Below are 13,670 nucleotides of genomic sequence, written 5' to 3'. Positions count from 1 at the left end.
TTGGGGTTGTTTTAAGGATATTACGAAATACCGCAGCTTGAGTAAACTACATAGCAATGGTTGAAAAACGTGATGATAGTGGTAGCAGAAATTTTCTTTCGGTTTTAGAATAAAATGTATCAGTCCCTTCAGGATTGTAGTAATAGTTTAAACAGTAATTCCAACTAAGGGTAAGAAACCTTTTTTTTTTTTTTTTTTAGTGTTTGCTATAAGGCGTATGTGCTCATTGAGCAGAGAGGGAGAGAGACAGAAGTGAGAAATCGTTCTCCTGGGAGGATGGCAACATCACAGTCTCTTCTCCTCCAGCCCTCTCTCAGGATTTTAGGTACACATGCACAGCGTGTTTTTCAGGCCACCTGGTCTAGGATTTAAACCATGTAGTCACTCATGTGAGATCCAAATGTCTTAATCACCATGCCACAAGGTGGCCCACACTTTATTGTATCTTTAGCGTAGATGGTAAGAAAGCTATCTGGCTGTAAATTAAAACAAGGAAATGTGTTTCAGGTGGGTTGAAGTCTTTTGTAAATGGGTCTTTGTCATGAGTGGCCTTGAAAATGCAAACGTGCACTTGAGTTCATTACTACAGAATAATTATGATGGAGATTATAAAATTCTTCACAAACAAGGCTATAAGAATATTTTCATTATGACTTTTTACTGATCAACATTTCTGGGCCTGCTCCACAACCTGCTAGTTAAAGGAGCTTGATCTTACATAGCCAACTGAGGTTTGAGTTTCAATCCTAGCAGTTTAAAAAACATGCCAAACATACACATACATGTGTTCCCCAAATCCTGAGCAGATAGAGAAATGGAGATGGGATTGTGGCATGGCCATACTCCATAAGTATATACTTTTTTTCTCTCTCTCTCTGTTTCCAGTGAGTGTACGTACCCTCTAGATTAGCAGTGTTTTCACTGCATTGCTAATCTAGAAGAAAAGAGTTGCTATAAAGTATGACCACTGGGGGGAGTACAGTCGTTTTCACGTTTTCTGTTAAAATGACAGTTTGTGCCATGAATTTATTTCCGTTGAACCATTTAGCATAGCCTCAATTAAGCAAATTTCAGTTTAGAAAGTTTTAAATAAATACTTAAATTTTTTAAAGAATTATTTAACTTTATGTATTTATTTTATTTTATTTTAATTTAACCAGAGAGGGACAGAGCAAGAGAGAGAGGGAAAGTGAGAAAGCAAGCCGCCAGGTCCAGGACTTAAACCACAGTCAGCCATGTGGGAGTTCCACATCCTTAACCACCATGCCACCTTCTTTCCCAATACTTAACACTTTATAAAAATCCTTTATATCTAGTGTTGTATATTTATGGGATTAGTAGTGGAAAAAGTAGAAATAAAGGTATATATTTTACTTAGTATCATTATCAATTGTGGAATCTGAATAAGATCCTTCCTTTCTTAACCAAGCATTTTTAAGACTTGGAAAAAAAACTTCAACTTCTCACTTTTTTTTTTTTTCCTTTTTTGGGGGGGCCATAGGGTGTATGTGCTCCCCAAGAGACAAAAGGAAAAGTGAGAAATCACTCCCTATGGGGAAAGGCATGTTGCAGTCCCTTCTCCTCTATCCTCCTCTTGAGATTTTAGGCATGATGCGCCTGCTGTGATTTTCAAGCTGCCAGGTCCGGGACTTGAACTGCAGTCACCTATGCTTCCACATGCCTTTTAAAAGATCATTGAAAATACTATGCAAAAGTAAAAAGTTGTTCTTAGTATTCAGCCATTCATTTTAATCCTGTAGAAAAAGCATTTGACAACACAGTAGATTTTTTTAAATCATAGGGATGATTAAGAATTATTGGTTGTGATTTTAACATTTATTGACCAAGACTAAAAAGTGCTGTCATGCAGGGGATTTACTGGGACCGAAACATCAGGTACAGCCTTGGATGTCAGAGTGACCTACCAGTCACCAGAAGAAGCTGTGTGTGCCTGGTGACCACACAGATGTTTAGATGAGCTCACCTCTTCATGGGTCCATGGTACATTGTCCCTTGCAGTCAGGACATTCTGTGAGTCATTGATCAAAACAGTGAAACAATACCAAGATTGGCAGGAAACCCAAATGACTGGCCTAGGCCTGTTGGTTGTGTAAGAGGCGTTTCAGGTGAACCTTGCCTGAACATAGTCCATACACACTGGCCTCTGCCCTCCTGGGTGTCCACCACCCTCCAGTTAGGCCTTTCCTCCAGTTTCTTGTCAGCTTTCTTCCCCTAGCACACACTCTCTTGGTATTAGCTTGGCTAATAATGATCTTAAAAAAAAAAAAAAAATCGAACCATAAATTGGGAGGTGTCTTATCTTTGTTAATTGAGTTTCTCCATATTTAAATGTGTTTGAATTAATGAGGTTTTCTTTATTCACATTCACTCTTTTGCATACAGTTTTCCTCTTCTGCCATCCATCTGCACGTTTCCTCATCTCTTCCATATTTTATTTCCTCTACCCCTCTCACTTTTCTTTTCCTTCCCTTCGTCTTCATCTTAGGTTGTTTCTCCATAATCTCCCTTTCTTGTTCTCTCCTCACCTCCTCTTCTCTGACTTTTCATTTCCCTTTCCTTTTTTTCCCCCACTGGTAGCACCCCAATAGAATAATGAAAAAGCCTGTTGTCTTCAGTTCTTCCTTGTGTAGAACTTTGTGTCTGTATTTTTTTTAGAACTTTGTGTGTCTTGTATGTCCATATCCGCCTACTCCTGCTGTTCAGATGGTCTCAGGGCCCTAGAGCCATGTTATTCAGTGGAAATAGTGTGAATTACGTGTCTGATTTTAAATTCTGTATAGCATATTAGAAAAGAAAACACCATGTAAACTCAATTGTAATAATGTATTTAACTCATTATATTCAAAATATTATCACTTGGACATGGAATTTTGTATACATATATATGTAAACTATTTTATTCTAAATCTTGAAATCCAGTGTTTATTTTATGCTTAGAGCAGATTGCAGTTGATATTAACCTGATTACAAATGTTCAGTAGCCTCCTGTGGTGAATGGTTATTTCCAATGAATAGCAGTCAGTATAGACAGTGGTTTGAATAAAATATTATGTTTAGGGACCAGCAGATAGCGAGAAAATTAAGGTAGCTGATCCAACATGGCCAGCCATGCAGTTCGAGTCCCAGACCCAGCAGCTTGGGAAGCATGTCGGGTGCATGTGGATGTGTGCCCAGAATCCTGAGAGAATGAAAAAGAAGGGGTTAAAGCATCCCCCCCACCCCTTGTCTCAGGCAAGTGAAGGCATTCTGTGGTTCGAAAAATATTTTAACTTACAAATATTTTAACTTACAAATCAAGTATATTTACCAGATATTTTTAAAGTCTATTTTTAGGAAAACTCAAAATTACTTTATGTTGATAAATCAACATAAAGCTGGGAAGGAAATAATTAGGAATGTTGGAATTGTTTAGTGTCATATTGTCATACTCTTTTATTTTAAAAATGTTTTTTAAAATAATTATTTATTTTACTTATTTATTTTAATTTGACCAGAGAGGGACAGAGAGAGAGAGAGAGAGAGAATGTGTGTGTGTGTTTGTGTGTGTGTGTGTGTGTGTGAGAGTGTGAGAAAGAGAGAGAGAGAGAGAAAGCCGCCAGGTCTAGAACTCATACTGTGGTCAGCCATGAGGAAGTCCAGCACCCTTAACCACCATGCCACCTGCCAGCCCACATATTGTAATACTCTTGAAGTCAGATTTTGTTTGTTGGTTTTAGTGGGAAGCAGAATATCTTCCAGAATTGTGAAAATATATTGGGTCATGCCAGTATGACAAAGTAAAAGCGCTTAATAGTTGGGCTCTTAAAGGCACATATAACCTAGCTGACTTTGAGAAGCTTACTAATGCTCAGAAAATATATTTGCCTGCATGATTAGGTTAAATAAGATTACTTTCCCATATGTGTAGCTGTTTTTATTTCTAAAAATTAAGGATGAGATTGGTTTAGAGAATCATTAACTCAATCCCTGTCTTGTGTGATGGAAGCTGCATTGCTGTCATGTGATTGGGCAGGACTTGGTACCTATCAGTGTAAACATATGGCACAGCCTGTCCCATGCCCTCTGCTTATCTCCTTTGGGAGAGAACAGGTTGAGGCATTTTGAGCAAATCTCATTGGTAAAGTCTGTGCATTGCTTTTTTTTTAAGAACCATTTCCTTTCAGTTTTAACCATATCACTGTGTCTGCAAATAGTTTGAACTCAGTTTGTCAGCAGAGGAGCTTTCTGTTTGATACCTTCATTTTTTTTAAAAAAAAAAAAGACATACTCAATTAGCTAGTTTGATTTTAAGATGTTTTACTTAGAAGATGATAGTGAAGATGAGGATGAGAAGGCTCATGAAGGCTCATTAAATAAAACTCAAGGTGTTTACCATGGCAAGGCCCCTCCTGGCATCCTGGTGAGTTACATCCGCAATTGTCCCTGTTCCCTTGCTTGCTTGCTCAATCTGGGTAGTACAGAGAGAGGAGGGGAGGACACCCACCAAAAAGAAAATAGCTAATGGATTTTCTTTGGAAAATGTAATGTTATGGTAAATTTTATTAACTTTTAAATGGTATATTGAACTGAAATATTTGGTTGACTGCCTTCTCTCATTTACTCTATGCCATCTTTACACCTTTTTCTATTTATTATTTAATACATCTTTCTGTGTAGGAAAATATTGAAGTTGCTGCTTTAAGAATTAAAAACTTAAATTTTAAAATAATGGAATTGATTTCACATTCTCTTTGCATTGAAGTGCACTAGTTGGAGAATAATAAGCATTGAAAAGTTTTTTTTATTTTCCTAGCCAAAATTTTTTGAAAGCTAAACTAATATTTCGAAAATGGCATTTTATCCTGATATATGATAGAGAAGCATGATTGCAGTCTTTTTTATCCGTAATTGCAAACAGAAAAGTTTTGTAAATTTGAAATCTGTGGGGGAAGTACAAATTAAATTTTGTACTCTAAAGTTCTCTTGTTACAAAATATAAAATAGAGCAAATTATATAAGCTTAGTGTAAATTCCAGAAGTCTGCATTAAGGAAACAACAGTATAATCTGTTCTACCTGTGAAACATTTTCTTTACAGATAAAACAAAGTACATTCTTATTTTTAAGAGTGTTTTAGGGCCAGCCCTGTAGCCTAATGGTTAAGGGACCAGATCCCACATGGCCGACTACAGTTCAAATCCCAGTTTCTGGTGACTTGGAAAACACATTTTGGGTGTGTGTTTGTGTGTGTGTGTGCCTTCCCCAAATCCTGACAATATGGAAAAATGGAGAAGGGATTGCAGCATGATCACACTTCACTGGGGGTGCTTTCTTTCTCTCTTTTTCTCCCTCTCTCTTTCATGAGCACATGTGACCTCTGACAGTTAAAATTTAAGGTATTTTTAGAAAGTTAAGGATGAATATTTTTATGAAAACAAATTAAAAACCAAGACAAATTAGTCAAATTTCTAAAGTCTGTGGTTCATTATCTGGTTAATTTTAGTTTAAGAACTTTTAAGAGTAACACAGTTTTTATTGTCACTTTTAAAATTATTACATTTTGTATGCTTTTTTGCTTGTAGATCTGTTGGTAAAAGTATATTTTTTCAGAGTTCTCAGAACTGATGGAAAGATGTTATTTGAATACTGTGGAAGGAAGTCAGATGCTACTAAGGGAGACTGTTTACTTTTGAAATCTACATTTTAATATTAAGAAAGAGCATGAGGGACCATGTGTATGTATGTATATATGAGCTCATGCACATTTGTTGCGAAGGTCAGAAGGGAGGAGAGTGATTGTAGCTGACTTTATGAAATATTTTTAAAAACACTTAGTAGCACTAACACAAACTGTCCATCACAGGAAGTTCTTAGACTTGCTGCTGGTGTTTTCCAGAGGGAGGTCAACGGGTGTTTGCTTAGGCTGCATTTTATTAACAGTTCCCTTTTATGTTATTATTAGATCGTTGAAACCCCGTGAGTCACCTTCCACTCAATGAGAAGTATTTTATTCATGGCTAGTGTTTGGGAACTGGATTTGATATCTACTTAATAAGCTGTAATGATTATATAAGAGTTTGATTTTAAAACTTGGGTGTGTATGTGTGGTGAGAGGGAGGAGGAGAATCCTGGTGTTCAGTTCAGGCTTTCAGTGATCTGGGTTCTATTTAAAAGGCATATCCTTTTCAGGCACACCTCTTACTGGAAAGTGATAGTTTCAGTTTTCAAGAACTCTTTGCTCGTGGTTTTAGGTGTTTGGGATATAAATGTTTATATCGCTTGCTTTTTAAAAAAATCTGAGAAGATTCTGCATTTTGTTAGAAATTGGGGATTTTAAAGTCATGTTTCCATTTTTTTTTAAGTAAGTGAAAGTAATTCTAATTCCTTTATTTGGTAAGGGAAAAGCAAATTAATTTTTAAGTTATTTATTTAATTTCTATTTGTTGTTGTTGTTGTTATTTTAATTTGATCAGAGAGAGGGAAAGTGAGAGAACAAGCTACCAGGTCCGGGAGTTGAACCATGGTCTGCCATGTGGGAATTCAGTGCCTTTAGCCACCACACCACTGCCAGCCCCAAAAGCAAATTTATTTTATATTTAAATACTCCAAAGTTCCAAAATAATCTATTGACCTTATTTTTCCCCCATTTATACACATACACACGTATGTATGTATTCTTATCCTTTGGGTAGATACCTAGGCACTGGTTGCTGGCTCGTATATGGTAGTTCTATTTGTAGGTTTTTCAGGAGCCTCCATATTGTTCTCCACAGTGGCTGTAATAATTTACTTTCTCACCAGCAGATTTAAAAAATTAATGATAAGTGCTGATGAGGCTGCAGTGAAAAGGGAACTCACCCCTATTTATTTTAAATTCCCTAGAATGCATTTTTTAAAGTTTGGGTAGAATGTGCTACAGTAGTTCTTAGCCAAACTTGTAATCCTAAGAAATGGGTTACAGAAGCAGTGTCTTTCTGTGGTCAGAGCTGACAGAGACTTTAGGTGTAATCTGCTGTTTTACTGGAGAGAACCCTGGCACGTAGGTTGCCCAAACCAGTTCTTGGTTTAAGTGAGACTTAACCTTGGTCTTCATGTCCTCCCCAGGTACGGGAGACTTGGGAAGTACCAAGGATGGTGCGTCACTGTCCTTGGCTCCTCTAAGCTCTTTATCAGAGAACCTGGATACCTCTTGTTGACTTGAAAAAGTTCAACCAAATTTAATAACATAAACAGTGGTCAGAGGTAGCAGGTCACCCTGTAAGTGTGGCATGTGACATGAGGTAGAATACTTTATACTAAGTTGGAAAACCTTGAGTCCATGTGGGTAGGAGCGACATTGCAGGTACAGGGTTTGGGAAGCCCCAAAGCCCCTCAGCACTTTGTCATTACTCCTTGCTGTCTGAAATCCTAGAACAGCACTAGGTGAACAGATATGAATCTAGTTTTCTTCCATTCTAGCATGGGCAGTGTTCACAATAATTAAATAATTTGAATAGAATTTTATTTCTTCACAGAGATAATGTTATTAAACTCAGTCATCTCATAATTAATTGTAGAACTTAACTAACCTGAGTTGGAGCTAGGGCAGTACAAGATTGGGGACATTACTAGTTAAGATGATTTAAAGGAGTAACTTCTCTTAAATAAAGTTTTCACAGCATGCTTGCCTCTTTCAATCCTGAATTTTGAGGAGAGTAACATTAGTACTGTAACCATGAATGTGCCCAGTCTTTGAAAATTATTTATTGGGACCAGTAGTTGGCATAATGGCTATGTTGCTGGACTCCATTATAGTTGACCGTGGTTCAAGTTCTGAACCCGGTGACTTAAACTCACACCGGGCGTGTGTGCTTGCATGCCCAAGATGCTGGGGGGAGAATGGAAAAGGGATTGTGGCATGGCCATCCCCCTCTGAGGGGGCAGATTTCTTGCTTTTTGTCTCTCTGTCTTTTTGACGATCGCATGCACCCTATAGCAAAAACCTCTCCAAACAAAAAAGAAAATTATTTATTATCCATTTTTATATTTATGGCCCCATGTATTTTCAGTAAGGTAAGACATTGAGGTGACTTATATTTAAAACACATGCACGCACACAACTGCGTCCCAGGACTGTACAGTGCATGGCTAAACTTAATAGTTTAATGAAAACAAAATTACCTTCATTCATGAAGTATTTATTTTTTCCACAACTAAGTAGTTGTTTAAAAATAATTTTTTTGCTTTTGTTTACTAATGCGTTTGAAATATTTGTTACTCTGCATTTATTTTATTATTATTATTATTATTTATTTTTTAGAAAAATTTTTGCTATAGGGCACGTGTATTCACTGGAGAGACAGAGATAGAAAGTGAGAAACCACCCCCTGGAGGGATGGCCATGCTGCAATCCCTTCTTCTCCATTCTTTTCTCAGGATTTTGGGCATGCACTTACCCAGTGTGAGTTTCAAGCTGCTGGGTCTGGGACTCGAACTGCAGCTGGCCATGTGGAAGTCCAGCAATTTAACCATTAAGCCATCTGCTGGTCCCACTACTCTGGGTTTATTAACACCACTACTAGGGCCAGCAGGTATCGTGGTGGTTAAGGTGCTGGACTCCCATATGGCCCTCTGTGGTTTGAGTCCTGGACCTATAGCTTGCTTTCTCATGTTCTTTCTCTTCCTGTCTCTCTGGTGAACACACATGTCCTGTAGCAAATTTAATTTAAAAAGAAATAATGATAATAAACGAAATGTATAAATAATTCTTTAAGAAAAAAGGCAAACACTACTAAGCATTTCTAGAAAATGGCTATATTAGCTGAGCTAATATAGCCAGGGTGAGTCCTGTATTGTGGGTGATCCATGTGTGAGTTAGTTGGCTTTGTGCACAGGCAAATACTCGTAACCCTATCACTTTGCCTTTGAACATCCCAGTGTCAGACTTCTAGCCTGGTCTAGAGTTGGACACAGCTTTCTGAAAGGGCCGTAAGTAAAATTCTTCTCTTGGGAAAGCACTGACTTTAGACTGTTTATGTGTTACATTTATATTTTAGGTAGTAAGTATTCAAAACCAACTGAGCTCAACTGGAAAAAAATGATAGACACAGATTCTAGAGTATATGCTTTATATTTGTTTTTACAGACTTTTATCTCATTGAATGTAGAACAGTTTTTGTTACTTTTCATAGTTTGCTCTAGAAGAAATTTTTTTAACTTGTCTTTTGAAGCTTATTGTATAATCTAGAATTATCTAAGCTCTCACATTTTGTTTAAAACACTGCAGGAAGGATATTTTTCAAAGGGTAGGAACAAATAATGCTGATTTTATTTTACTAGAATATTGTTTTAGGGCCAGTAGATGGCATAGCGGTTACATTGCCTGACTCCCACATGACTGACCGTGGTTCAAGTCTTGGACCCAGGGGCTTGAAACTCACACTGGGTGCGTGTGCTTACCTAAGATCCCAAGAGGACAATGGAGAGAGGAATTGCAGTTGGCCATTTCCCATGGGGAGTGATTTCTCACTTTCCCTCTCACTGTCTGTCTCTCTCGCTCACTCACTCCAGTGAGCACACACACTCTAAGGCAAAAACTTCTACTCCCTCCCCCCACCACCCCCCAGTAAAAAAGAATATCGTTTGGGACCAGCAGTTAGCTTAATGGCTGTGTTGCTGGACTCCCACGTATTCGACCGCGGTTTGAGTCCCGGACCCGGTGGCTTAAAATTCAAACCGGGCGCGTGTGCGTGCATACCCAAGATCCCGAGCGGAGAATGGAGGAGAAGGGATTGCGGCGTGGCCATCCCCCCTGGGGAGTGATTTTTCACTTTCTATCTCTCTGTCTGTCTCTGTCTTTCTGGTGAGCGCACGCGCCCTATGGCAAAAACCTCTCCAAAAGAAAATAAAAAAGATTATCGTTTTAGCACTGTAATGAAATTGTGTTTATAATTTGTGTACCATTGATGTACCATCTTAACCTTAGTTCATACCTGTGCAAAAGACCCTCATCAGAAATTTGCTTGGTGTGTATCCCAGGAAAACTGAAAGGAGAGCTGTGTAATCTCTAATAGAATGCTATCAGATTCTCAAACAGATCTGAACTGTTCTTGAACTGCAAATAGAGAGGCTATCTGCAGCTAGGTCAAGGGGCAGTAACAGATTATAGAAGTTATTTGTCACCTTTAGTTCTCTTAAACGCTAACAAAGCATGGAACTGAAACCATTATAGACTGATAATCATAAGATCAGAACCATTTGGAAAAAGTAATCTGTTCAGGGTAAGAATAGGAAGTGCATCTTCAACTGTTCACTCACCATGAAAACAAGGGGAGACTGCCTGTGGTTCTCAGACAGCTTGAAATATGCTGGTATTTTGGGGTCACTTGGGAGCTTCAAAAAGTGCCTATACCTGATCAGGATTCCTCAGAACACCTGAGTGCCTTTAATGTCCAGCCAGGGATGAGGGCAATTCTAAATTCTGAAGGATAGTAATTCTCAAGTCTTACTAGTAGCCAGAATCCCTGCTGAGCTTTCAGTAGAAAGCACAGATCAGGGCTAGTTTCTTAGCCTGGTAGTTGAGGAAGTAAGATCCCAGTGACTGACTGTGGTTCCAATTCTGGGCCTTGTTGGCTTGAGGTGGGGGGGGAGGGGTGATTTCTCTCTGTCTCTCCAGTGAGTACACATGCCCTACAGCGAAAATATCTTCAAAAAAAATGAAAAACGAAAAAGCTGTCCCTTCTCACCTATGTATTTATTTATTATTTATATCAGTGTGAACTCATGAATATTTTATTCTATGAGTTATAATCATATCTTATGTTTTTTGCTCAAATTGTTACTGGTTTAGCCCTGGGAACTCTTTCAGATAGATTCTTGTGTCCTTTAATATGCCCCATTTGTTTGATTTTTTTATCACTTTCCTACTTTCTGACATTATCAGATACTTCAGTATTGTGTATTTTTCTGTTTCCCAGCTCTGGTATCATCTAATTCTCCAAGAAGTTCTCATTCCTTTATTGAGAAAATTATATCTATCTATTTATTTATTTATTTATTGAGGTTTTTGCTATAGGGCGTGTGCGCTCGCCAGACAGACAGAGAAAGACAGAGAGACAGAAAGCGAGAAATCATCCCCCAGGGGGGATGGCCACGCCACAATCCCTTCTCCTCCATTCTCCTCTTGGGATCTTGGGCACACACGCACACGTGCCCAGCGTGAGTTTTAAGCCACCAGGTCCGGGACGCGAACCGCAGTCAACTACATGGGAGTCCAGCAACATAGCCATTACGCTAACTGCTGGTCCCAGAGAAAATGATATTTAGAAACCAAGATCTGGAATCTAGATGTGAACACATTGCTATAGGAATATTCTTGATCTGGAATCTAGATGTGAACACATTGCTATATTGTTCATTTTAGATCCTTTTAGCAAAGAGAGCTAGCATAGTTAAGTATGTGTAAATACGTAAGTATACTTAAGTGCATACATCTATATTTGTGCCATCTGCCCATCTGTGTATGTATTTAAAACTGTCAGTGTGTATATTTAAACACCTTGTGAGCATACTGAGACTTCCAGTTCCAGTCCAACACCACAAGAGATCATTTTAGCTTTCTCCTCTAGAAATGTGTATTTTTTAGGAACTTCCCAGGTATTTACAATTAGTCAGACTTGGGAAACTGTGCCTTTTGGATGTATATTTGTTTGGTAATGTGGATCTAAAGGCTTCTGTGACTTAGTTAAGTGCTCTTCATTAATGAACAGTCTCTTTAGGGAATTATCAGTTTTTACAGTTCAGCTAGTCATCATTTTTTTTTTTTTTTTTTGGATCACCAGAGGGCGCATGTGCTCACCAGAGAGAGAGAGGGGGAGGGAGGGAGGCAGATGTTTAAGAAAGCACTCCCAAATGGGACATGGTTGCCCAGCAATTCCTTCTCCATTCCTCCATCCTGTTAGGATTTGGGGGCATGCATCTGCACACATCTGGCATGTTTTTGAAGCTGCCTAGGGCCAGAATTTGAACTGCAGACAACCATGTGGATGGACCTGGCTTCCTTAACTGCTAGGCCATAAGCCCAGCCCATCGTTTATTATACCAGAAAAAAATATTTTTCATTCCTACTCTTATATCTAAAGAAACTAAAGCCACCTAAGAAAATTAACCCCTTGTATTTTTTTAAAGAATTATTTTATTTAACTGTATTTATTTATTTACTTTAATTTTGACCAGAGTGGGAAAGAGCAAGAGAGTAAGAGGGAGAGAGAGAGAGAAGGCAAGCCGCCAGGTCCAGGACTCAACCGTGGTCAGCCATGTGGGAGTCCAGCACTCCTAATCACCACACCACTTGCCAACCCCAATCCCCTGTTTTTTGGTGATGATATGAAAAGTAATCCAGTTTCATAGTCAGAATGCTTATAAACATTTGTTGGAGAAATTGAGCACACTGAAGGAAATGCCTAATAGGTTTAATGCCCAGAGAAGCTGTTAAACATTTTTTTAACCATGTAAACAACTGATTCATAGATTAAAAAGTCTGAGAATTTCACTAAAATCAAAATTTTAAAGAATGTTTTTATATTCCCTTTGTCTCTTTTTTTTTTAATTGCTTGTGGGTACTTTTACTTGGCAGTGATAGAAAAAGCACTCCCTCACTAGAGCATAGTCATGCCCCAATTCTTTTTCCTCCATTTCTCCATCTTAGCAGGATTTGGGGCATGCCAACACCTGTGCCTGGTTTGTTTAGCAAGCTGCTGGACCTGGGATTTTGAATTACAGTTGGCTGTATGGGACCTGACTTTATATGCACAGCACTTAGCAACTACATTACAGTGCTGGCCCCCAAATTTACTTTAATCCTTGCATAATCATCTTTTTGGTAAGGCAGTCTGCTTTTCCCCCAAACCCTCGCCAAAGTATAGCTTCCTTTCTAAAGCAGGCACTTGATTTATCAGACTTCTTGATAATAAACCCTTCAGCATTAGGCCATTGAGGGAGTTGTTCAATTGTGAATGTTAGGCTTTGCTGTGGTTTGAATGTGTGTCCTAAAAGTTCATGTGTTGGAAATTTAATTCCCCAATGCAACCATATTAATAGGTGGGGTCAGGTGATTAAGTCATGAGGGATCTCCCTTTGTGCATGTATTAATCCATTCGTAAAGTAGTAGAATAATGGAGTAATAGGTTATCACCGAAGGAAGTTGAGTGAGTGGGTTGTTAATAAAAGTAGGCTTGGCTCGCTCTTGAGGTCTCTTGCTTGCACTTACTTGCTCTTTCTACCATGTTACAACCCAGTGAAAAGCCCATTACCAGTTGCTTAGCAGATACCAGTGTCATGCTCTTGGACTTCTCTATCTCTGAAACTGTAAAAAATAAATTTCTTTTCTTTATAAATCACCCAGTTTGTGATATTTGGTTTAGCAATTAAGATAGGCCTACACATGATTGTAAAGTTAGTAGTTTTAATTAGAATAGGTGCAGTGCTATTTAAATCCCAATGATAGTTTATCTAGCTTTTCCTGAACTTAATTAACCTGGGTACCATATTTTGCAGGTTGAGAGACCTCCATGCCAGAGAATTAACAAAATTAGGGCAAGTTTTTAAAGTGTCAGCTAATTCACTTGTGGTGCTAACAACTGAGGTTCTTTTTTAAGGTATGAGAAAGTATGAGAAGGTGAATGAGTAAAGTTG

General features: G+C 38.3%; 1 protein-coding gene across 1 annotated transcript in view; it reads left to right on the top strand.

The window, feature by feature from the left end:
• Nucleotides 1-4,104: 4,104 nt before the first annotated feature.
• LPIN2 (lipin 2) overlaps nucleotides 4,105-13,670 on the top strand; it is a 67,223-nt gene continuing 57,657 nt past the window's right edge. The window contains exon 1 of the mRNA XM_006146484.3: nucleotides 4,105-4,420. Within this exon, the coding sequence (XP_006146546.1) occupies nucleotides 4,313-4,420 (108 nt within the window). The 5' untranslated portion in view covers nucleotides 4,105-4,312. The remainder of the gene's footprint in view (nucleotides 4,421-13,670) is intronic.

The sequence above is a fragment of the Tupaia chinensis genome, unplaced genomic scaffold, assembly GCF_000334495.1.
Source record: "Tupaia chinensis unplaced genomic scaffold, TupChi_1.0 Scaffold000180_1, whole genome shotgun sequence".
NCBI classification, from domain to species: domain Eukaryota; kingdom Metazoa; phylum Chordata; class Mammalia; order Scandentia; family Tupaiidae; genus Tupaia; species Tupaia belangeri.
The sequence above is the reverse complement of the archived record's forward strand: the minus strand, read 5'-3'. Positions and strand labels throughout refer to the sequence as shown.